The sequence below is a fragment of the Falco punctatus genome (genome assembly GCF_963210335.1).
Source record: "Falco punctatus genome assembly, chromosome: 3".
Classification (NCBI taxonomy): Eukaryota; Metazoa; Chordata; class Aves; order Falconiformes; family Falconidae; genus Falco; species Falco punctatus.
This window is the reverse complement of record NC_137582.1, coordinates 29,222,393-29,249,312: the sequence shown is the minus strand read 5'-3', so window position 1 is coordinate 29,249,312 and position 26,920 is coordinate 29,222,393. Positions and strand designations below refer to the sequence as shown.

Sequence of the window (26,920 nt, the reverse complement as noted above, 5' to 3'; positions counted from 1 at the left end):
TACTGATATAATTACTCACATTTTATATCATAAGTTAATTATGCCTTAAAAATATATTTTTAAGCTTTTCTTTTGGGAATTCAACCTGGTAGATTTAACTGCCAATACTTTTAAATACTTTGGGTGGCTTTTGAATACTGGATTTCCATTAGGACCAGCAACATTGTCAGAATTTCACATGCCACCATTTTCCATTGTTTCTTCCAAATGTATCAAAGGACCAAAAGATAATGCCAATCTGCTGCGCTTAGTTGATGTAAATCAGTTAGCCTACCATGTTCTTGTGGGAACCTGCCATGTTGTTCATGTGAGAATCTCCTACATAACTTAAAAAAAAAAAAAAAGGGTGTGTGTGTGTGCAAAATCACCCAAGCAAACAAGAAAACAAATGCTTTTTGTCTCATCTTCTGAAACTGTGTGGTCTACCACCGTCATCTTCAGTGTTACGAAAGGGCTGACAACTTGCAACAAGTGTATTGGACACAATGCATAGTGGGGCCTTTTTGTCCCCAAATGCAGACACAATTTTTATTCATTCCAACAAAGTAGACTTTGTAGCAAAAATTTCACAGAACGCTACAAATATGTGCAAATTGGATGTGCTCCTTTGTAAAGCCCCAACAGTCCTCTAACTGGAGCTTCTGTGGGGGCACTGGTCAGTTTTTCTGCCCATGTAACACAGCTAAATTTGACCTGGATCACCAGAGGGCACTGCTGGGTCTCTTTAGGGGCCATACTGTTTATGCCTTGGGAGATAGTCGATAACTACAGAGGATTTTTTTCATAACTTATTCCCTGATAATACCTATTTTTCTTCTTGATCCAATAACTGCTCTGGGAGATCTCGGAAGAAAATCGTAGAAAATACATTTACTGGGTTTTGATGTTCATTTTATCTTTATTATTATTATTGTTGTCATTGTTATTATTGTTACTGTTGTTGTTGTTGTTATTATCATTATGATCATCATCATCATTATTATTCCCTCTCATCCCTTCCTTCTTAGCCTGGAAGCCTGACTCATGTATTCTTATTTCAGGCACCTAAGATATGATTCATGGGCTGACTTTTAGGATCCACAGTTCCCTATTAATCAATAAAAACATGCACTGTGTGTGGCAACTCAATGCTTCCATTGGACAATACAAAAATTGTGTTGCCTTTGAATAGTATCTCAGTAAAGGGAGATTATAGCTTCTCTCAATTTTTTTTTTAAATCTAATTTGTTATTTTACGTTATATACTCACCTTGTAATGAAAGAATGATGAGGAAAAGTTGCTTCACCAAAGACTTATCTGATTGAGTTTTCAGCTTAGAGAATGTTTAAAAACATTTTCCACTAACGGGAAATACTTAAAAGACACTCAGAACTGTGGGTTGCTTCTGAATGTGGCCATAATGGCAGGAAAGTAACTTTCATGTAATAATGATTTACATCACTTTTGAGGTTTATTATTTGACTTACGCTATACTGAAGCTGGAGTACTGTGAAGTTTGTGGCTAGAATAAATGACTTTTTCTAATTCCCAGTGAGATATCTAACGTGACAGAATCCTACTGTGAAAGTTAATTTTGTAGCTTCATTTCAACCAGCTGCTTGGAGGTAGTGCTGGTTTTGGTGTTACCTGCCATAGGCACTTCACAAGCAGTGTGTCTGCTATGTGTGTGTTAGCAAGAGATTGCTGCTACTACTTGAGAGTTGAAAGAAGGTACAGAATTAGTATGTGCTAGCATGCCCCACCGGGGCGGGGAGACCTAGCTAAACCATCTGGGAGGAAGGGCTACTTATGCTGGAAGGTGCTGGGAACTGGGCATATTGGTTCAAGTGGAGGTTTCTTATCCCTTTCCTGCATGTGGTGGTCTCTTGTGACATAAGACTTTGCTAGGGCTGGAGGAGTCAGTCTGCTTATCCTGTGAGAGTGGGAATAAATATGGCATATAATTTTTGAGGAGTGTTCTAAATAAAATGTTATCTCTTCCGTTGTTTAAAAATAAATAAATATATATATATAAAAATTCTACATCTCAGTAGTGTTCTAATCTCTTATTAGAGGAATTAATGCTAAGGGTTTTTCTGATATCAGGAAGAAACTGTTAATGATTGTTCTTCCATAGAATAATACAAGGCTGAATTAATTTCTGAATTTTTATCAGTAGATGGTTAATTGTAAATACTAAATGGATTACCCCCATAGTGTTCTCCTTGTAATAATTTCAGAGTATAAAATGTTCTGCACATGAAATATGTGATGTTCAAAATCTCATCTATAAAAGACTGTCTTTTTTTCAGTGTCTGTAACTACTTCACTAGCCACTACAGCTGCAGAGTATAAGATATGGGCACAACTACAAAAATTCAGATTAGATCCACAGATGATCTATTACATTAATTTACTTTATTCCACTTAATTGAAAAAGTCATGTCTAATAAAGAAGTGTACAGTAGGTTCTTTGATGTTAAAAATACTAATCTTTCATGTCCGAGAACCCTTTTGTTGCCTTGATTTTTTAAACAACAATTAGTATTCGTTAAGTTGCGGTCTAACACGAAATAGATGTTTGAAGGGTTGTTTTTAACTGGTGTATTACTTTTATACCACACCTCTTGGGCAGGAGACTTACAACTTTCTTGTATTATCATGTATTATATATTTAAACGATATCTGATTTGATTGTAGCCTATGAATATGTGAGCTAGGACATGTAAAAGTCAAGGTTTAAGTAAGGTTAATCTTGCCATCTGTGTTTATCCTAAATTTTTAACTCCAGCATCTTTTGACATTGGATACGTTTGCTTACTGTATTTTTCTCAACCGAGTTTCATTTACATTTAAATATCACTTTTGTGTTTTCTTTTATTATAACTCTGTGATTTGATTTACAAGTATCATAGTATTTCTCTTTAGTCATTATTAGAATTATTTCAAATACGGAACATCTTTTTCTTAGTAGCTGGGAGTTTGAATAAAATTCAGTTTTAGCCTGTTTTAATCAAAAACATGCATTAAACTTCCATTGAAATCTGTTATCCTGCTCTTGTGTAGCTGAACATGTTGACAAACAAGGAGAACCAGACAATCATCTATTCAAAAACAAGAATCCTTTAGACTTTTAAATGATATTTCTTGTAGATTTGTAAATGTGCTCCAAATTGTTAAAACAGAAAATCATAATGCAGCTTGTGATAAAGGTTTGCTGCTGTGCAGGAAGATGTTATGAGTCGTGTGGTCGTGTGAGAAGGATTAATGTGGAATTCAGCATGTAACATCTGAGTTACAAGGACCGTGTAAGGGTACTAGGGACGGTTGCATGTAATGAAATAACTTAGGGTGCTGTCAGGTCTTCTGAGATATGACAGATGCAGACACTAATGTAAACACGCTCTCATAGCTAGCAAGCAGCACAAGCTGCACAATAAGGTGCTTGCTTACTCAGTGTACCTTGCTATTTTCATAGCAATCCATGAGGGAGCTTTTCGGCTGAGGGTACAAGAATTTAGGACAGATTCTATTAAATAATGTACTTCTAATGTGTCCATAACTGTAGCAGGCTGCTGTTGTGAGTCTCCTTGTTTCTTTCTCTGAGGCACAGAGGAAGAAACAAATACAGCCGGATTGATCTGAATAAAAGTTATTTTCCTTAAATTAAGGAGGTACTCTAAGTTAGTTACTGTGCAAACACAACTCGGATATTTCTAGCTGTTGGCGACATGAAATTATTTTCTGGCAAATTATCTGCATTTTAAGTAAAGACAAAGGTTATTTTCTTTAATATATCAGTAAAATAAGAACATGAAATTGAAAACTTCCAAGGCAGTCATATTAACTACTCATCTGCTTTTGCCTTGGACTGAAAACAGCTAAGTAAACAGAGTTATTTTGAACTATTTTGTCATGTTCTTCAGTGGGACACTGTTTAGCATCTAGCTTGTCACTCTGGAGATAGCTGAGCATAGATGAATATTTACGGAAAATTTATGTGATTTTAATAACCTTTGGACTTGGTATAAACTTACATAGAAGGAGAAACCAGCTATGCAGCAATAGCAACAAAGAAGATAGTTTATTCTACGTAAAATTAATGATGTGGTAAGGAGTGAGAAGCAACTGAAATACAGCATGTATGGTACTGCTCCTTTTGTTAGCGGTATGTATCAACTGGTTTTCTCTTAAACCGTGACTTAATGGAGCTTCAAGATTACTCAGTCCATGATCCAAGATGGAGTTTTGTTAGAATGACAACTGCATGCTTGAAATGCTTATCCATCAGCCGCTTTTTAAACGATCTCACCAGTCACATAAAAAAAAATCATAGACAATCCCCCCCCCCAAAAAAAAAAAAAGCCCAACCCCAAAGCAAAGTATCCACTTAGTATCACAAAACATGAAGCTATAAACAGGCACAAGACTTTATAAACATCTGCATTTTATTCCAGAAATCTGGTTTCTATGTGGAGTGTTATAATCATAATAAAGGACTATGAGGTTAATGAGCTGGTGAAGAACCAGCTGGTCAGAATTATCTCCTTTAATATCAAGAAAATGAGGATGAGGTAAACTCCTCTAGCTTTTTTCCTCTTACAGGTACAGAAATTACATAGTATGCTTGCTGTTACGTTCACGTCTTGTTTTTAGAACTGGCATCTCTCCAGCCCCAGCATAGAAATACAACTCCGAGATATCTGGATTAGAAAACAATTTGCTTAGCCAGTGCTATGGTTACATGGTAGAGACCATATAGGACCCAGAACCCGTGGTGTCAGGCAGAAAATTTAAAATTGCATGGAGTATCTAAAGCATGTTTATAAGTAAACATTCCTTTTAAAGTTTGATTGCTTAGAACTCTTTTCAATTATTTTCTTATTGTTTTTACCTGATTTGGCTACTTTTTTATTATAATTTTAATAGTTTGACATGTGCACTAACAAATGCAGGAAAACTTGATCAAAGTAGTTTGTAGCAGGTACGATTTTTGCTGATCTGTAAAATATGACGCAAGAGCACATACCACTCTTTTTGGAGCACATCCCCAAAAGATCTGCTCAGAAAATTAGTTTTGTGAAGACATCATGATATATCGTTAGCCATCTGCAGGAATATTTGCTTTGTAAATAAACTCGGTGTTCTTCTAATGCTTGTGCAGATGTTTTATACAGTTTACTTAACACTTTTTTTGCTAAAAATCTTAAATGAGGTTTGTAAAATCATAAAGCTGCAGTGTTCAGCTTACTGCCAAAATAGTACTAAAGGTTACATGTTTCTGTTTATTTGTAACATTTCTCTCAGAAGACACTGTGAAAACGTGAAAGCTGGTTTCACTTAAAAATCAGTTTTTCAAGGCAACAAATTTAAAAACTCCCACTGTGGCCTAAATGTATGACAGCAGCTTTCTGCACTTCTACTAGTTAAGAGATGCATTTTGTAATTTACCTTACCTGTGATTTTCCAGTGCCCATATTGGAGAAGTTAATGTGCTTTTAAAAAATAATAATTAAAAAATAGATAAATATTTTTTTGTAAATAATAGCCAGCTGGACAGCGTTTTTGATATTTTTAATGGAGAACCAGTCACTGAAGGCCAAAAGTGAAAGTAAAATTCCTGCTTTCAGTTTAGCTAGAAAGTGATTTAAAATACTAACTGAACAAAGCAACATTTTGGCTTTATTAATCAAAATGTATATAATCAATTAAATTTTAACTTGTGTTAACTTTTAAAAAAAGTTTAGGAATAATGGGAGAGGTTAAAGAATTGATTTTAAAATAGGTATGTTTACGTAATAGTATAACTAATGCTTTAACGTATATTAAGTGTAGTTAATCTAATACAGATTTCCTATAATTCAGAAATATTAGTTACGAGATTTAGCAAGCCTGCCCCTAATAAGTTCTTGATTAGATCCCCATGAGTGAGAAGATATTGATCATGAGTCTGGACAGCATTCAAGAATGCATGTTTCAGTCTAAATGAAAATTAGTTTACTATATTAGGTGTTTCACTTTTTTGGATGCAGCACAGCTAGCTCTTCTGAATCTTCACAGTAATTTATCTTAACAGCTGACTTAATTGTATATTCGAAGTTTACAAGCACGTTGGTATTGAGAAGGATAACTTAGTTCTACATCAGCTAAATGATTCAGTAATTTTGAAACAATACATAACCGTCTCTGGGTTCACTGTAGGTAGAAACGAGCAGCACAAACTTTGGCTTTGTAGTTTTGTCCATTAATTTCTGATGTGCAAAGACTAACAGTTACTTTTTCTGCTTGCTGCATTGGAGGCTGACAGTTTTGTTTCAGGCAGAAGAGTAAAGCAACTTTCTATGATAAACTAATTATGGCAATCTGGATATCCTTAATGATATTCTGAATGTAAGAATTCTTTCATTAATTTTTTCTTTTTAATGATACTTTATAAAATTTATATTGTACTGTACCATGAAGATTTAAATATCACCTTTAACTCAATCCTTTTGATTTTTATGCCCTCTATATGACCTGTAAAGACATGTTTTTATTATTTGTCTGTTGGTGATCATGGTAACATTCATTACATTCTTGAGAAAAGTTTTTTCAGGAATTCAGAATTTTTGTTACATTTACTTGGGAACATTTATGAATTAGAAGATTATTTCACTTTTTTAAACTACTTTAAATATCTTCAAAATTGCCCTGAGTAATAAAGGTGGGATGATCAGCAGTCTCCTCCAGTATTACTTGTGTTGGTGCTTTGTGTTGCATCCTTTCTGTCCTGTCATTTTTAACATTAAGTACTTCATTTCTGTGAAAGAATTTTCCCTTGCCCAGCTAAGAATCTTCTTTAATCTGTATCTGTAACATTCATAGTGACTGTCACCATTGCTTATAGAGTCTGAATTGTTGCACATTTCTAGTAGCATAAACGCTAGTTTAGGAAGTTATCAAATAATTAGAGCACAAGTCATATCAATTCCTCTTTGTAACCAGTATATGGAGTTCTTCTGGAAGGGGGTAAAATTGATACCAGTGAAGGTGCAATTTTACATTTCATGTAGAGGTGACTGAATCTGTGATTCGTAGTCATTGTTTATTTGTAGGATTTATGTTTATTTACAGAAGGGTTACACGAAGGAAGCTATTTATTCTGCTGAGTTTGCTAGCACCTCAGATAAAAGTTAGACAAGTAACAGACAAAACGGCAGGCAGGGGATCCAGATTGCACTACATGCATTCAGCATGCTGTTACATAAATGCAATCAGAATTTTAGGCAATTTCACAATATGCAGCAACAGGGCATTTCTCCTTGATATTTATGCTGTGTGGGAATTTTTCAGTTAGTTACACACTGCATATCTTGTCCTCCTTGTGAAAGTCCTCCAATATGTAGTATAGTTAATTTGAAATAGTATTTCTAGAATCTTTTGAAACTGCAGCGCATTCCCAAGACTTGTTGAAGCTGGCTCCCCTCCTCTAGGTGTAAACGGCAGTATTTCCACATCTGAGATTTCACTTAGTCCATGCCTTTTTGTGTCTTGCTACAAGCATTTCAGTATATGTGGAGCTGCTCATTTGTTCTCCCTCCTTTCTTACACTTAGGTTTTGTAAGTTGAGGAAGGCTTTTTGGTTTTACATGGCAGGTGTAAGTCTATCAAAATGGTACTGTAAAGCTCAAAATCAAATGATCTGTAAAGGACTGGAATTTCATTCAAATTTGGTGTTAACCAAATAATAAGATATGATGTTGTTAAGTTGACCTCTAAAATGTAATTTTCCTTGTTTGTGTAAATTGAGCACACATACAATGAAGTGTGGGGGTTTTTTTCTGTGTGTACTGTCATTCACAAATACAAGCCCCTTTTGAAATTATTGCCTATGTGGATGATAGCTGCAGAAATGACCATGATTGTCCATTAGAAAACCTGACCATTTGATGTTCATAGTATCTAGAACTTGTATTGCTTTCCCAATAAGTAACCAAGCACTACAGATTTCACATTTTTCAAAGCTGTTGTTTTTTGGATTTTCGTTTGTTTGTTGTTTTTTTTTGTTTTGTTGTTGTTCTTGCTGGTTTTGTTTGTTTGGTTTTTTTTGTTTGGAGTTTTTCTTAAGAAAATATTTGCTTTCATCTTGAGCCCTATGTATCAAGTTCTGTTGGGGTGCACACATTAAAAAAAAAAAGTTTATAGTGGAACTGCCTGTGTAACTTTACCTCTCTTGTAGTGTCACAACTTTGACAGTGTAATGTACTGTGGCTATTTTTGTTCTGGCTCATTGTTTGGCAACTAATTTATATGCTATTTATTGCAATCTTGTATCACTGGTGTAAAGCATGAAGTCTTCTTAAACAATATACAGGAATATATGAATTAATTAGGACTTTCTGTTTAGAAGACACATAGTTTCCTATTCTTCCTCTACTTAACATTTCTGCTATAGAAAAGCATAATCTTCTGTGGAATTTCTACTGTAAAGCTTGCTTGCTTTCCTATATTATTTTCTTACTTCTCAACCTCTGTGTCTGTATTCTTTTAATCGAACACCTAAGAAATTATATGAAATCTTCTCTGTGTTTCCTGTTGCCTCTGGGAAGCTGTAATTTTTAAGAAATAAGGAAAGAGACCACAGCTGTATATTACTCAAATTACTTTTAAGAGAAGGCACATGAGGTATCTACTGCTGAAAAGATTTCAGTTTTATAACTGAAAGTGCAAGACCAGTTGGTATCCATAGTCACAACACTACAAATGTTCAGCTGCTGAAGAAGGAATGAAAATAGCTCCCTTGGTGCCCTGTTGCCATAGGGGAAGAATCCTGTTGCATTTCCCAGAGGAATACTGCTGTAAGAAATTGCAAAATAGCATTTTCGCTGACAATAGTGAGGTGTTTATAAATACAGAAGCTGAACTGTATTAAAAAACATCTTGGATGTTTTTAGAGCATTTGCTGGTTTTACTTTAAAACCTGTATTATGAAAGTAATAAACAGGAGATTGTATTGAAAATCACTTAGGAGGAGATATATTGAGGCATTGCTGGCTTTTAGCTATATCATTACTTTACAATCTTTCTGTAATGTTGTGTTACAGTAGCAGAAGTGGTGTGGTAGCACTCTTACCAATGCAGTCATAGAGAAAGGGAGGATGCAGTCCTGATATCAGTGTGCTTATGTATATTACAATGCATGGTTAACTGCCTACAGGTCATAGAAATCATGGTTTGTAAACGAAATATAGTGAAGCTTCACCGTGCTGGGTTTTTTTAGTAGAAAAGTTGAGAGGGCTAATTAGGCATTCTGATAGCTTAGTTAAGGGTAATACATTTGGATCATGACTGATACTGTTCTCTGCGTGAAGAGAGATGATAGCATGTGTTTCTCTCTTCCCTGCTGGGACATGGACAAAACTAAGTATTCCAGCAAGGATCTATTTCCCATTATTTCAGAGCCTTGGAGCAGACCTCAGCTATTTTCTGCTTTTTAAAGCTGAATGAGATATTGATAATTGTAACGTCATCTTCCTGGCTGTTTTTCTGGCCGAGAATTACCCGCTATAGATGTCTTTGTTATAAAGTGAAGACGAAGTCTGTCCTTCAAAGACAAAAGTGAATCTATGCTGCTTTTCTGATGTCCTTGTGCCACATCTGACTTCACAGATGCACCACAAGTCTAGGAATGCTTTTATATGACTAATACTTTCAAACCCAGCTTATTTAAATCAGCTTTGGGACCTCTGCTCTAAGTTTCTCCAGTGTTTTCTTGCTCCCTATGAGCTATTCACCTAGAACCCTGGGAGCTTGCACCCTGATCAACCTTGCAGTAAACCAGGGGTCCTCAAACTTTTTAAACAGGGGCCAGCACGCGGATGCAGTGGCAGGCAGTCATCTGCAGCTGCTTGCTTTCCCCCCACAACCCCCGGTGGGGGGGACGGGGGTGTGTGTCTGTAAATACTGGGGGCCGGATTGAGGACCCTGGGGGGCCATATGCGGCCTGCGGGCCGTTAGCGGCCCTGCACTAAACTATCTCAAAATAGGGCATATAGTTTTTCAGCCTTGTCTATCCCTTATTGAAAACATCCTCATTCACAGCAAGAAAGATCACACGATAGATTGCTTATTCAAGTCGACTATGGGCCTCACCCTGCTTTTATGCAAGCTTTCAGCTGGAGCATGCAGGCTGTCTTTTAGATCTTGAAGATAAGTCGTTTGTCCATCAGGATGCTTTAGTTTCAATTTCAGTCCACTACCTGGCTGTTGCAGGGTTGTTTGATTCTTGCTGTTCTTGCAGTCCTGTTGTCCTGCAAGAATAAAAAGTTAATTTAGTTAAATAGGCAGTTTGAGGCCTTCCCTTACCAAGAAAACAGTCTTTCTGATATCCAGCATTCCCTCAAAGAGGGCTGGGAATATCTACATGCAGGTAGAAGTTTTTAGGCAAAGCTGAAGCTCTCTGTGCAGAAGTTCCTGTGTGGAATTTGGAGGGTTTTTTAATCAAACTGTGCTGTGGTGATTAGAACTCATTTGTTGCATATCTGGAGACCCCAGTATCTTCATCAACTAATGTCTGTGTAAACAATATTTGAAGCGCAGCTGCTGGTGATATTTACACATTTGTATGCATACTTACCAAGAACAAGACAGTCATAAAGATCTACAAATCATATTGCGTTTGGAAAGGAGGTTCTGCTGTTGCAGTTTGTCTAAGGCTCTGAGGTCCACATCCAGATGGTTTGGACCTGGAGTTGTTCAAAACCCATTTGCTTTGGAGTTGACTGTAGTAAATAGGCAATCATTTAGAAATGAAGAAAATTACTTAACCAGTAAGCGAAATTCAAGATACATGTGTGTATACATTTTTATTTCTGTGCTCTCTGCTCTGGGATTTGGAGAATGTATAATGCTTTTGGCATGGAGCATAGAGTGAATCAGGGAGCATAAATACTGAATGAATGGTATTGTGAAACAAAAGTTTCCAGGTCTGAATGCTTAAAACGACCCTTTTGACTGACCAGCGATGCCTTCAGTGTTCTCAGTGTCTGCATACACAATGGATTTATGCAGTGGTATAGATGATGTTTTCTGTTTTATTGCCTCTTTCTTCCTTCCTACTGCACACTGAGCTAACCCTTTTCTAGAATAAACGGAAATGTTTTCTGAGTGAAAGCAGTCAGCTCAGTTATCATTTTATATGTAAAGCTAAGATATGAGGCAGCGATATAGTAGGAAAAGTATGTTTATCTGTATTGAATCAGGTGGGATACTTTGGAAGTTCTTCGATCAGCTCTGTTCTTGGTTACTCTGGATAGCTCAGCAGGGTTGGTCACCACATTAATCTCCTGGAATGTCTTGCTCAGTTTAGGTCCCTGCAGGGCTTTACCTTCTTCCATAGTGAAAATTACTGTGTTTTCCTATCACTGTTTTTGATCCAGGTTCAAATTATTTATCTGTTTAACTTCTTCACTTACCCCTTATAAGTAGCGTAGTTTCTTCAAAAGCCTTTTATGAAACCTTGTGGAATATGTGTAGGGAATTCCAGTAGACTACATAACTAGTCTTTGTCCTTATGACCGTTGATTCCTTAGTTTTGAGCCATCATATTTCTTATTTTATAATTAAATTTGTTCACATTTCTGTTGCAGAGTAGAATATGATCCAACATTAGCACTAGATTCCTGGGATCAAATGAAAGAAGGGATTTGCTGCTTTACTCTCGTTGCTAATCTCAGTCCATTAAATACAGTAATTAGCAAAATTCTTGTTTAACAAAAAATATCCATATAAACGTCTCATTCCTAGTCTGCTTGAGAAGGCGTCTGTTTTCTGTAGTTCATCAGAAATCCACTTCATGGAATTACTGTGAATCTAAAAAATGGCCACCACAGCCTTTAAAATAAGAGCAAGGAGGTCTCAGCCAAATAGAGCAAATAAAAAATTAGGTAAATTGCCTCATAGTTTCTTCAGAGCACCAAATAACTTCTTACTTAATGAAATGTACAGTCTCCTCTTCATCCACCAGATCGAGTAACTGTGAGTTGTACTGGTTCCATATGGAAGGTGAAAAGGAACAGCCGTGACATTACAATGCCTATTTGAATTCTTCTGTCACAGAGCTAAACAAGCTAAAATTCTCAAACCTTTGTTAGTGTTCTGACAACCTGGTCAGGTATGACCGAGTTAATGTAGTTTATGGCATTAGTTAGAGGTCTAAGTAACCTTTGTCGTACAAGTAACTGGTGGGACCAGATACAGAGGCAGAACTGTTGGTAGCCTGAGAGCTAACTCTTCCATATGTGAAAGTATCACGATGCTAGCAGAGCAGATCTTATCCATGAAGTTTCATAATAAACACAGTCTAAGGATGTAGAGTCAGATAGATGATCAGATTTGCAACGTCAGATGTTAGATAGCCTTTTAGTGGAACTTTGGTGTGAAAAAAGACAAAGGGACCAGGCTTTGGTAGATACCTTTTGTAATTGAAGTTGCTCGTTGTCAGAACTGCTGGGTTTCTGAATAAATGTTTGCGTAGTGCTCTCTCCAGTAACAACCTCTGCTTGGAGTCAGTTCGGGCCACCCTACATTTTCTGAATGGAAACGTAACTCTGGGCAACTTGAACATTGTATTTCTTACACACACCCCCCACCCCTTAAAAAATAAAAATAAGTAAAACAAAGCAAGTGTTCTAGACACTTTGTGTTTTCTAAAATGTTCATTTTATTCAATTCCTGACAATATGGTTTTGAAGTTGTTATAATGTATCCTTTCTACGTGTATAGTCCTTTGTTTCAGTTGAATGTAAACCTTCTCATTCTCCTTATAATTACAGATTAGTAAGTGCAATGGTTAAATATATTAACAGGACTTAAAGGTGAATATGAGGAAATGATACCTGAATGAGACATCCTCGCATTAAAAACCTTGAAATTAAGGAAGAGATGCTGTGCAGCTCAGCATAGGAATATTGCTGTTACATTTTCATAGAGACAGTTCAGTAATCATCTAAATAAAGCTGACATTTCTGTATACTATAGCTGCCTACACAGGTGCTACTTGATTGCTATTGCCTATTAATATAAATATTATTATGATTTTTATTTATATTTTAATATATTATGAATACTATGAACCAACGTCACCGTATTCTCTAAAGGAAATTAAAGTTTTGCTGAAATGAATTTTGGAAAACAAAGCAGCCTTTCAAGATATCTTTTTTTTTTTTTTTTTTTTTCCGAAAACATACAGGGAACAAGTTAAATATGAATGTTCTTGCATTTTTGTGAAAACTTGCATCTCAACATGTCATAGCGTTTTTCCTCGGTACAACAAAATACTAAATGGAATCAATTCCATTCTTAACATCAGAGGGCAAAGATGATATGAAATAACTGAGGGTTGTTCTCCACACCTTGCTTTGGATTGATTTGCAGAAATGTGGCTCCTTGTACTTTACAAAAATTATGCCTGACATACAGCCCTTTGTTAATCAGTGTATTTAGTAGTTTTGTGGTTTACCTCATTATGTGATATCTTTGACTATAATTCTGTGTTATAATTCCATAAATCAGTATATGTATTGATGGAGATAGGACTTTTCTTTAATCCTAACAATGGCTTATCAGAATGTTCAACTGAAATTGCGCCCAAGTGATTTAGTTATGATTCACACCACTACATTTATTTTTACTTCTAGTTACAGTAGGTAATTGGTTGCGAACATAACTTTAACATCTGAATTCTATCCCTGGGTCCTGCTGTCCTGCTGTGTGATTTAATAACCTCTCTGCCTCACCTTCTCTATTTTTGAAATAAAAATAATTATGCTGACCTCTTTTGTTTCAGCACTTGATGCTTTTCTGCTATAAACCTCAGCAGGAGAGTTACAAGGTCATGATAGCAATAGAGATACATTTGTGCTGAATGTTTCCAAAGATCAAAAGCTGATTCTTAAAAAGAGAAACAAACAAACACCAAAACGAGAACCCAAAAGGAATAGTGTTAAAATATTGTTGTGTGTATGCCTAAGTAAAGAATAACTATTGTATGAAAGAACTGTTTGATGTTACAGACCAAAGAGCCTTAGTTCATGGGAAAATGCTACCCCACTACTTCTGTTTTAATGAAATACTCTAATACTGGTCTAAGCAACAGAACTAATTGATCTTAGAGTTATTTTAAGCACTCGGTGTACATAAAACTCCATGAAAGTACAGTAGACTTGGAGATTTTTCTCTGAGATAAAATTGAGATAATGTTTACATAAAAGGCCATCTGTAATCATTCAAGTCAACCTTGAATAGGGAGACATGCAGACATATATTTCAGTAGTTAGAAAAAATTATTAACTTATTGTAGCTGGTGTAATGTAAAAATAATTTTTCACAATCACATAAACTTTGTTGTAGCTTGAAATACCTGTTTCCCTTGTCTGACTCAGCACTTCAGGATGAAATGCAGGACTCGGTCTCCTACGTAAGCCGATTATTTTCCAAGACAATCCTATTGCCTTGTTATTGGTATTCCAAAGTGGACAAAAAGGTTGCGTGTTTAATTTTTATGCTGTGAAACTTCAGTCTCTAACTCCTGCTTCAGCCCTCATCATTCAGCTTGGGATGTGACTGAAAATGGCTGTGGAGCCGTAGGATAGCTAATTGGTAAAGCCTGTTTGGAATGTGGGTGAGCGAGCCATTTTGGCAGTAAGCAGAGTAGTAAAGAGCACTCTTTTTCCCTTAGTTGACTTCCAGGCTAAAATTAAACAGAGTTAGATATTTCCACATTTAGTGATTTACAGTGCATCTGTTCTGAGTCAACTAGCAGAAAGAACTAATTACCTATATACTTTTATAAAAAAAGAACTCTTCATTTGGGTGTAATATGCAGATCTGCATTTTTGCAGTATGCCTTAGTGGAAAGGCCTGTCAGAACCATAAGATAAGAAGTGAAAAGATTAATTCTTCTTTCTGTTGTCCTTTAAAATAACTGAATACTAAATTAATACTAACTCAACCTGTATCAGCACCTGCTTATCATTCGCGTATCCTGAGACATCTAGGAGCCATGAGGTCAATGCTAAAATAATTCGTGGTGTGGTTTATATAGCAAGATGGTGTAATGTTTTCTTTAGTTACTTAGTTACTAAAAATACACAAAACTTGTCAAAGTTTGTTTTTATTGTAGATCATTCCCTTTGTTCATATTTGTGATCCCTCCCAAATAGAAAGTGTCCATTAACTATAACTAAATGTCAGTTTCCTGTGGAGGTTTTCCAGTTCATTTTATAGGGGAATATCTAAAATGTGTTAAAAGTTTTTACTGGAAATAGCAATATAGATGTGTTTGGATACTGCATCCACACAGAACAGAATTTAGGAAGAATTCTGCCACGGTGATCCTTTATTACATGCAGGAAAATGTATTTTATTTCTGCAGCAAATAGCAAGGCTGCTTCTCAATGTCTAGTGCATCATAGTTTGTTACTGTTTACTGTGTTAAATGTTGAGTTTTAATAAGTAAATTTATGATTGAAATGTTATCGTCTACTCTTCCTAGTAAATTTTTTCACTGAAATGTTGGGAGTGACTCAGTAATGCAGTTTACTCTTTCACAAAATTCTTACATATCCAAATAGACAGCTGTTTTCACCAGATGTTGCTATCTCCCTTCTCCTTCCCTAAGTGCTCATCCACCTCTGCCTTCCTCTTTCAGCACCTTGCTGCCTTCATCCTTTTCTTCTGTCTCTGTGATATTTGAAGCCCTTTCGCATTTTTTCATCACTGCTGAGCATCCCTCAGCACCACCACTCTGCTGCTTGACTCTGCCCCATTTCACCTGTCCTGCCTTCACCTCTGGTCTCTTTTCTGCAGCTGCACCCCCCAGGTGTCCTCTTCTGCCTCACCAGAGGAGTACCATATTCCCTTTTTGCCCCACTTATTATATACTTGAATTTCCCTTTTGAAGGAGAGGGTAGGGCTAGAGCCCCAGGCTAGCGACCCCGCTCCTCCTTGCTCCTCCAGCAGCCTTTTGCTCAGCCGTCAAGGTGGGAGGAGCTGGTGGCAGAGCCAGCCCAAGTGCAGGAGGCCCCAGGTTATCCTCTGCGAGCCTCCCCCCCTTGCCCCTTGGGAAGACGAGTGCTGTTGCTGCAGCTGTCAGCCCAAAAAAGCTTGTCAAGGAGCTTGTCTGCAGGATGAAGAGTGCCAAGCGCAGCTGTGCTCTGCTGCCTCCTGTTCCTTCTCCTCTGCTGTCCGCCTGCAGCCTCCCCTTGGTTCGTTCCTTCAGGGGACAGCTTGAACGTTGGGGTGGAAAGGAATTATTTGCCCAAACTGTGCCTGGCAGATAACACCATGACTTTGAGAAAATTCTCAAACGTTCGAAGATTGTGTGGTGTTGGGTTCAATTCTTATTTTTAAAATCAGTTACTAGATAGATGTAATAGATAACTCTGGCAAGAGCTGGGATAAGGAAAAGGAACCTAGTATGGAATGGGACTAAGGTCTGTTTTTTCTGAAATGTAAATTCAATTAAAAGGAGAAGAGGGGAGGGGAGAAAAGAAAGTTCACCACAGTCTTAATGAAATCCAGGGAACTCAAGCATTGCATTTTGTCAGAGACGAAATAGCAATTAATTTTTTTTCTTAGATGTTGAAGGAGGCTGCTGCCAACTTACAGCTTGTTCCTCACATCAGTGAGATCTTCCTGGAAAAGGGGGGGGAGGGGGGATTCTTATTTCTTGGCATGAAAACACATGTTTGAGTTGGGTTTTTTGGGGGCAATGGGAGGAGAAAGATCTGAGAAACTTTTCTTTGTCCACATAGTTATTTATTTTGAGTAAAGCTGTTACACAGAAAACTTTACATAGGTGTTTGTTGTTAAACTGTTTGTTGACTATCGTGGCTGAACAGCAAATACGGTAGTAAATTTCAGTAATTCAATGTGACAGAAGTGGCTTGGTACAAGGCCAAAATTACCTGACAGTCAAATTGAAAGGCAAATAATATAATTGCTTATCTGACTACTTGTGCTGCTTTTTTAGTTGTTTTTTTTTTTCCCTCCCAGACACAAACTATCAAAGACAAAAGAACTGGAAAAATAAACTATTTTGCTTTCTATTTTACCTTACTTCAGAGTTTTATGGGATTGTGCTAGTATGACTTGATTGAAGTGAAAAGATAGTTTCAGTTCAAAGCATGACTTAATTGCATTGAACTTCTTAGTTTTAGCTAATTTTTTTGCAGTAAACAAGAAACTAAATTAAGTAACGAGCATCATGTGCTACAGTAACACTTTTTTTTTTCTTCTTCTTTTCAGGAGTCTGTTATAAATATGGGATTTTTTTGTTGACTTTGCCTGTAGGCTGACTTTATTCCTCACTCTTTGGGAGGTCTCTGACTCCCACTTGTCACATCACATAAACATTAAACCTTTCATTAAGTATTGCTGACAACAGGCAGTATCTCTTCAAGATGCAGGATTCTCTTATTTTGGCATCCAAGTAGCTTATAAAAGTTAATGATTGTAGCGTATACTTTATCAATCCTCTGTTACCTTCTGCTTTTTCTAGTCTCCTCCAGATCCCACTGCAAGGCATATTCACCGCCCTTCTTGCACATTACCCCTTGACTTTATGCTTGACATCAGCTTTGTTTTAAATTGCAGATTTATTTCTAAGGTATATTACTGACATTTAAAACCATCAGATCACATAGACTCGTCTGCATATAGGAGCTCTTCACAGTGTGTGTTCCAACTACAAGCCTGTTCTAGGCAAATGAATTATCTTTGAGTATTTCTTGACTGCCATTTTCCCATTGTATTCATCAGGCTTTGCTTGCCTTGCCCCAGGTTGGTGGGTCTTCTGCCATTTAGAATTCAGCTGGTTTTAAAATCTTGTTGTGTACAATAAAGTCATAACTTCTTTTTTTTCTGTTTACAGTTTTGGTGATGTATTATGTGTTTTGAGGCGTATGTTTTTGCTGGTTTTTGGAAAGTACATTGAATTGTGTGACAAGCTTTCTGAATTTGAGTTTATGATTGAATTCAGATTGCTGTGTAATTATATTGTGTACTACAGAGTAAATATAGTATATATTGCTTTAGGAACTGTGATTCTTTGAATTACTGAACTACTGTAATTCTCTAGAACTTGGTGTTGGGACCTTCCAGTAACCAGGATTTCTGTTTTGAATTTATTTAGTTAATTTCATTATTCCATTTATTTATTTGTTGTAAAATTGCAAAACTTCTGTCAAAAGATAGCTGCCTATTACTACTCGCTAGTACTATTTTTTCAATATAATTGATACCTCTGTATTATATTAAACTATTTGCTTCTGATTAAGTTCTGCTGCAATAGATACTTTTTCTCTGCTATTAAAACAAAACGCTCACTAATATATCATCAGACTTTTAATGCAGGTTTAACAGAAATGGTGCTTCATAAATTACGTTTTAGTGTGCTTGGCTTGAAGTATATGCTAAGATTTCTGGATACTGAGAATAGTTTTTCTCCTATTTTGAGTCTTAATGCTTCCTATGTCAGTTTTTCTTCACAAGCATCAGAAAACTAGAAGTTTACTTTTAAGAAATGAAGATACAGTAGCCATATCTTGTAATTCTAGGACTTCAAAAGTGAGATTTAAAGGAAATAAGATAATATTGTAAAACTTAGGATAAAATCCTAAGAGCTCACAGTACTGAGACTGCCAGTATTAGCAGAGTTAAAAAATGTGCCTAATTTTACCTACCTAGTCCACTAAAGAATATTTATGACCACATTTACATGAAAAATGTTTGTACTGAGCAGCTTCGGGTAGACCACTGACCTCAAGTAGACCTGTCTTTATTAAAAGAACCCACTGTCCTAGACCAAATTGTTCTTTATTGAGGTTGGGGGGAGTCATGCATTATATTCTTCTCTTTCTGTCAAGGGTCTCATTGACTTGTTTCTTGCATAATGTTATTGTTGGCTGAGAATCTGAGGAAAGGTGTTGAGTGTATTTGGTTACACACACAACTTTGTGAAAACAAGCATTTTACTTTGCAAAAAAATTGTAATAAGCAAAATCAAAATGTGATTCTCTGCTCTTTGTGTGTGTGTCCGTGTCCATAATACCGGCAGTGCTGGCAAGTTTCTCACTTTCAAGAAGTTATTGAAGTTTATGCTTTAATTATTACTCTTGTTTGGAGTTTAAAATAAATATATATGTAAGTCCAGTCCAAACAAAAAGTCTTAATCAAAGATCATTTGTTGCAAGAAAAATGAATCCATATATGGAAATTCTTTAGCAGATGGTTCACATATTTTTTTCTTTTCTACCGTGTACAGGTGCAGTACTCTTGTCCAGCATACAGGGATTAGCAATTAATGTTGATCCAGTCCTGTATAGCTGGCTTATCTACCAACCGCAGAAACGAGCTAGTAGACACATTCAACAGGTATGTATTTTTGGAGGGAAAGGAGTAGGGGAAGGGAAACTTTCTCTTCTGTATTAGGTCAGTAGTGCATTCTTGTTCCACTGTTTTCTTTCACCCTGTATTTTATAGTTCGCTGCACATGCTGTTGATCTTATTTTGAATTATTTAAAATGTTAATTTTTGCATATTAAAATTTTCATTTCACAATGTTTTCATTTATAACATTAAGTTAAAGGAATAGGGAGAATATTTTTTTAATGGTCATGGTTTAGGATCAGTATTTTTGCAACTAGTTTTAACTACTGCGACCTCATAAGCCTCCTGAATCTGAATAGTAATTCATGTTTTAACCATTTAGGTTGGTCTATCCAATAATTGCATAACTTCTTACAGAATCATTATTCTTATTAAAACACATTTTAGTGGAGATGAACTATGCAGTTCTGAAAATGATGTAAGTGAACGTTTTAACATATTCTGTATATAATGTCAAAACACATATTTGCGTATGAAGTGCTTGGAAAAGGTACAAGAAGTTAAGGCTGTGGGTCTGTGTGGCACAGTGTTTTCTTTGACGTTTTGTTGACCTAAGTTTTCATGCCTCATACTCCTGACCTGGAAAGAACACAGGTTTTACTTGATTTTAAATTTATTCTTAACTTTATTTTGGCAGGTCAGTAGAATGTTCTTGAACTTAAATTTGTCATAATTGATGAAATTAGTGGTCTGTGTAGCCTGATGTTCTGTCTCAGTTTTAAGTGGTCAATTATTAAGTGGCTGACATAAGAAACTTTTGGTATTTGTCGCATAATTACAGAACACTGTGCACATTTAGGGAAGTTTCAGATGAGGCCTTGAAATGGGAGGATTAACATGATCTCTTTCTTGTGTGTAAAAAACATTGTTAGGTAGTGATTGTCAAACGTTAATTTGAGTCCTGTTAAGCTCATTCTGCACCAGCATCATCTCAAATCCTTCAGTTTGTCAATTGCTGCTTTATCATTTTAATAACTTTACATCATTTTTAAATGTGTTGAGTTGCTCTTCATTTCAGCATCATAACTAGGGCACCACAACATTTCCTGGTACATGGCTTTTTTAAAAGAGATTTATTTACTTTTGCAGTACTGTTATGTATCCTTCCAAAATGTAATTGAGCCTGGTTATTTCAAATGTTCATATAGAAGTCTTTCATTAACATTAACATATATAATCAGCTGTTACTCAATGCTTTCTCTTTTGATTGCTCTTTTATACTGAGGGACTAGAAAGGTTTAGTGATAACCTTAGGAAACTTATTTGTCCATGGTTTTGATCACCTCACCAGTGGCAAAAATTCTAATCAATTTTTTTTTTAAGTAGCTATTTTGTGATTTGTGTCATTACCTTATAGAGCCTTCTAAATTTTTTAGTGATCTATTTCTTACTAAAATTACTGTATCACATTTCTACTGTGATTTAGAGTTCCTTAGTCATTTGAAATTATTTTAAATGTGAATTTATAAATCTGTCAACATTGTACTAGTTTCACTGTTAAACATAACTGTGGTAATAGACTGCACATAATAAAAATTGCAATATCTGGAGTAGTCATGGAGAAACTTCATTTGAAAAGGAAACTATAGCTGTATTAAACTATTCTTAACCAAAGACTTGTTTCTTTATGTAATACTATAATTATTCTCAGATAAGGATTTTAGTCAAAGTTATGGCTTTGCATATTGCTTATGGGAAAAGATTTGGCTTATTACTGTGGTGTAGCTTGTATAACAAAACAAACATAATTTTTGAACATTTAATGGAACAACTGTGAGACATGATGCTTTTGAGCAGGTGTTACGGTCAAAATTTTATCGACTGAGAAAGCTCTTTTCTTCCTTTATTCTATCCTAGGTCAGGAGTTAGCAGGGCTTTAAACTAGATACGAAGGGGGAAAGGAATAATACCAGCCTCACTAGAGATGAGCCTGGGGGTGGCATACCGGGGTTGGAGGCAAGATCAGTTGCACAGCTGAAGTGCACCTATGCCAACATCTGAAGCACAGACAACAAACAGGAGGAGCTGGAAGCCATTGAGCAGCAGAAAGACAGAGACATCATCTCCATCACGGAAGTGTGGTTGGGATGGGTCACATGAGTGCAGTGCTGTGATGGATGGCTATAAACTCTTCAGAAAGGATAGATAGGGAAGGAGAGGCAGTGGGGTAACTCTGTATGTCAGGGAGTGTTTCGACTGCCTGGAGCTTAGTGATGGGTGATGGCAGGGTTGAGAGTTCATGGGTAAGAATGAGGGGGAGGGCCAACAATACAGATATCCTAGTGGGAGTCTGTTATAGACAGCCTAACCAGGATGAAAAGGCAGATGGAATATTCTACAAGCAGCTGGGAGAAGTCTTAAGATTGCTAGTCCTTTTTCTCAGGGGAGATCCAATATACTGGATGTCCGCTGGAAATGCAACACAGCAGAGAGGAAAATGTCTAGGAGGTTCCTGGAGTGTGTGGAAGATACCTGCCTGACACAGCTGGTCAGGGAGCCAGCCAGGGGAGATGTCCCAATGGACCTGCTCTTTACAGACAGGTCAGGGCTGGTGGGTGATGCGGTGGTCAGAGGACGCCTTGAGCATAGCGATCAAGAGATGTACTTTTGATTCTTAGAGAAGTAAGGAGGGGAGTCAGCAGAACCACTGCCTTGGACTGCCGGAGGGCTGGCTCTGGCCTGTTTAGGAGCCTGGTTGATGGAGTCCCTTGGGAGAGAGCTCTGAAGGGCCAAGGGGTCCAGGAAGACTGGGCATTCTTCAGCAAGGTGGTCTCAAAGGTGCAGGAGCAGGCTGTCCCTCTATGCCGAAAGACGAGCCAGCGGGGAAGACAACCAGCCTGGCTGAACAGAGAGCTTTGGCTGGAACTCAGGGGGAAAAGGAGAGTTTACCACCTCTGGAAGAAGGGGCAGGCAGCTCAGGAGGTCTGTAAGGATGTCACAAGGTTATGCAGGGAGAAGATTAGAGAGGCAAACGTCCAACTAGAACTCAGGCTGGCCACTGCTGTAAAAGGTAAAAAAAAATGTTTTTTTAAATGCATTAGAAACAAAAGGAGGGCCAAGGATTATATGCATCCTGTATTGGATGGCAGGGGGAAACACTGCCACAGAGGATGAGGAAAAGGGTGAGGTGCTTAATGCTTTCTTTACCTCGGTCTCTAATAGCAAGGCCAGTTACCCTCAGGCTACTCAGCCCCCTGGGCTGGGAGACAGGGATGAGGAGCAGAATAAAGTCCCCACAATCCAGGAGGAAACAGTCAGCGACCTGGTGCTCCACCTGGACACACACAAGTCTATGGGGTCACGTGGGATCCACCTGAGGTTACTGAGAGAGCTGGCAGAGGAGCTCACCAAGCCGCTTTCCATCATTTGTCAACAGTCCTGGGTAGCTGGGGAGGTCCCAGAAGACGGGAGGTCAAGCAATGTGACACCCATCTGCTGGAAGGAGGATCCAGGGGACTACAGGCCTGTCAGCCTGACCTCGGTGCCAGGGAAGGTTGTGGAGCATGTGCAGGACAACCAGGGGATCAGGCCCAGCCAGCATGGGGTTATGAAAGGTAGGTCCTGCTGGACTGACCTGATCTCCTTCTGTGACAAGGTGACCCACCTAGTGGATGAGAGATAGGCTGTGGATGTTGTCTACCTGGACCTTAGTGAAACCTTTGACACTCACCCACATAATTTTCCTGGAGAAACGGGCTCCTCGTGGCTTGGACAGGCACACTCTATGCTGAGTTACAAGCTGGCTGGCTGGCCGAGCCCGAAGAGTGCTGGTGAATGGAGTTACATCCAGCCAGTGGCTGGTCACAAGTGCCGTTCCCCAGGGCTCAGTGCTGGGGCCAGTCCTGTTTAATATCTTTATCGATGATCTGGACAAGGGCACCCTCAGTAAGTTTGCAGGTGACACCAAGCTGGTGGGAGTGTTGCTCTGCTGGGGGGCAGGAGGCTCTGCAGAGGGATCTGGGCAGGCTGGACCGATGGGCCGAGCCCAGTTGTAGGAGGTTCAACCAGGCTCAGTGCCGGGCCCTGCCCTCGGGTCACAGCAGCCCCAGGCAGCGCTGCAGGCTGGGGCAGAGCGGCTGGGAAGCTGCCTGGGGGAGAAGGCCCTGGGGGAGCTGGGTGACGGCCGGCTGGGCAGGAGCCAGCAGTGTGCCCGGGGGGGCAAGGGGGCCCACAGCATCCTGGCCTGTATCAGAGAGTGTGGCCAGCAGGACCAGGGCGGTGACCGTCCCCCTGTACTCAGCACTGGTGAGGCCCCTCACTTCAGGAGGGACGTAGTGGTGTTGGAGTGTGTCTCGAGAAGGGCAAAGGAGCTGGTGAAGGGTCTGGAGCACAGGTCTTGTGAGGAGCGGCTGAGGGAACTGGGGTGGTTTAGTCTGGAGAGGAGTCTCAAGGGGGACCTCATTGCTCTCTACAGCTGCCTGAGAGGAGGCTGTAGGCAGGGGGGGGTCAGTCTCTTCTCCCAGATAACAAGCAACAGAACAAGAGGATATGGCCTCAAGTTACACCAGGGGAGGTTTAGATTGGATATTAGGAAAACATTCTTCACTGAAAGGGTGGTCAAGCAGTGGAACAGGCTGCCCAGGGAGGTGGTGGAATCACCACCACTGGGGGTGTTTAAAAAGTGTGTAGATGTGGTGATTAGGGACATGGTTTAGTGGTGAACTTGTCCTGGGTTAATGGTTGGACTTCATGATCTCAAAGGTCTTTCTCCAACAGAATGGTTCTATGATTCTATAACCATCAGTCTTACAGAACTGCAATGGAAGAAAATAAAGTACATCACTTTAGAAGTTTCATGTGTGATTCGGATATCTTAATTGTTTAAGATATTTTAAATTTTAATTTCTGCTTAAAAGAGGTGTTTTGCTCTGTCATTTTGAGCAGGTCAAAATTGTGAGTTTTACCTGAAAATACAGATTCTTATAATGTTTTAGTATGTTTGGTTCTGTGTACACATGCTATCAAGTAATAACATTTTGAGTTCAATAAGTTAAATTATTAATTTATTTGGAACCACAGCTATAGCCATGAAAGCTTCTGATTGTCTGGCTCCTCAGAAATAGGTATGCCTTTACGTACCGGAACTTCAGATTTGTTTACCTTTTAATCATTACTCCTGGATTCTTAGGTTTATAATGCCAATTTGGTAGTACATATAATGTATGTCTTTACTGAAATACTCACTGTGTGTAATGTAATGGATTGGTGTCTGAAAGCACTAAAAGTTAGAAATACCAGAACATACTTAACATTGTAAGCTGAAACATGATAGGACAGAAGTAAGTACGGAAGTAAATGAGTTTTTACAAAAGATGTAAATTTTCAATTACTTTTTCCATAAAGCCATACTGTGTCTTCTGTAATATTAAGGTGATGAAGCTACCAAGAATAGTAAATTCTCTTTGGCCTTCCTGATACTTTATACAATGAATAGAAGAAGCAGAAAAACTGTTGTGTTGGGGCGTGGGGTACACATGGCCCAGTAAAGACTACAGCTTTTCCTTTATTACTGTTAGACTATCGCTAAAACGACTCTATTTGCTTCCCAGCAGCTAGTAATTGTAGAACTAGTGTGATAGCTGAGGCCATTCTGTTACTTAGTTTGTACAAATGTTACTTTACACTTTCTCCCCTCCTTTACCAACTGTGTCTATTTTGTACATTAAGGTTACAAACTCTTAAACCGTGTTTATATACTATCTAGTACACTATGTTATGTGTCCTTATATGTTCTGAAATGGTGTCTGAAAAAATGTGATGAATGGTAAATGAGGATTTAAAAGGTCTGACTAAAGGTAAACACCAAAAGGAGAGAGAAGCTATATAAATGAAAAGTGAAGTTGGGTACAATAATCACTGAATATTAACAGGTTATTCATATATTTAGGCTAGAAGTAAAAGATTTTAAAATCCTGGGTATTAAGACTACACTAAATTTTTTTGCTGCTTCTATTATCATTAGAAGGAAATTTTCTGACTTGTTCCTATATGGAATTTTATGTATGACAACTGTTTGCAGGAGAAGGGGATTAACATTTTCTTTAGATAAACACAAAGTCCAGAATTTGGAAATTCACTTGATATGCAACCCTTCTATGTAAGTTATTTTTCTGTATGGTGTGCAAATTACATCATTTATCCTTATATTTATTTTAAATTAACTTGCAAAATAAAATAAAAAAAAGAGGAAACATTGAAAATAGAACTAGTCTTTAAGGCTTCTGCATAATTTTTGAAATACAGTGCAATATTTAGTGCCAGATGCTTTCAGCGAATGGCATTGTAGCATTTTACCTTCTTGTTACAAAATGTCAGTGCATATGAAAATGTGGCTGCGGTTATGTATTTGAATAATGATATGTGTGGTTGCTGTTGTGGCTATATGGTCTAGGGTAAATGGATGTAAATATAACTTGTTTTTCTGTATCCATTCTGAATTTCAACACACATGTCTAAGTTTTCCATTGTCCCCTTTGAAGCGCAGAAACAATGAGAACATTGGAGTCTAAAAATCCAATGCTTGAACAGATCTGCATATTGCTTTTGAATTCTTCTCATGCCTACTAGAAATAAAGTGGTGTAGTTCTTGAGTTTCTTTGCTGAAGTGAAAGCATTGCATAAAATAAGCTGCTTCTGTATCTATTGGCTTGTCCGTTATTACCTCTTACCTAGTTGGTGATACTGGGCACAGGTCAGAATAATGCCATTCTGAGGAGCATAACTGAATTTTCATCATGGGTAGTAGCACTTCTTACAAAATTTGGTTTGGTAGAAATGAAATAATGAGTCTATATGTACAAAACACAAAAAGAAGCATAGAGGTTTATTGCATGCTTTTGATGTCCTTAATTTAACATGTTTGTTGCAAGTTTATAATTTGTAAATTTTCCCAGTAATAATAGAGGAAACTACTGAAACAGTTTGTAGTAGTAAGTTCTGTCATCTCTGTGCATACTGTACGGTGTAATGTGCAGCAAGTTTTCGTTAAAAGGTGATATGGCAAAGCCAGTGCTGCTTGTGTTGATATTAGTTAGGAGTAGAATTAACATCTCTCTTTGAACAGAAGTCAAAGCAAGCTCTTTAGTTTTCTTACGTGTGAAGTCTGAAAAATCCTGTTAGTTATTACAGTAAGTTGTATGAGGTCTTGCTCAATAAGGAGCCCGTTCAGTGCTCAGTCATCACCTACAGTAAAAACATGATTCTTCACATTCAGAGGGAACTTTCTGTCTTTCAGTCTGTGCCCGTTGCTCTGGTTCTGTCACTGGGCACCACACAGAGAAGAGCCTGGCTACATCTTCTTTGCACCCTCCCTTCAGGTATTTTTATACTTTGATGAGGTCCCCCATGAGCCTTCTCTTCTCCAGGCTGAACCGTCCCTCGTTTGAAAGATGCTCCAGTCCCTTAATCATCTTCGTGACCCTTTGATGGACTCTCTCCAGTATGTCCATGTCTCTCCTGTACTGGGGAGTCCAGAACTAGACCCAGCACTGAATAGAGGTGAAGGATCACCTC

At 37.8% G+C, this 26,920-nt stretch overlaps 1 protein-coding gene across 10 annotated transcripts in view; it reads left to right on the top strand.

The window, feature by feature from the left end:
* The window catches only part of VPS13B (vacuolar protein sorting 13 homolog B), a 477,951-nt gene that overhangs the window by 191,573 nt on the left and 259,458 nt on the right, over positions 1–26,920 (top strand). For all 10 annotated transcript variants that reach the window (XR_013926946.1, XR_013926947.1, XM_080380100.1 and 7 more), the window contains one exon: positions 19,284–19,393. Coding sequence is in view for 8 of the 10 variants with exons in the window: in XM_080380100.1 (XP_080236226.1) it covers positions 19,284–19,393 (110 nt within the window). In the remaining 2 variants the exon portion in view is untranslated. The remainder of the gene's footprint in view (positions 1–19,283; positions 19,394–26,920) is intronic.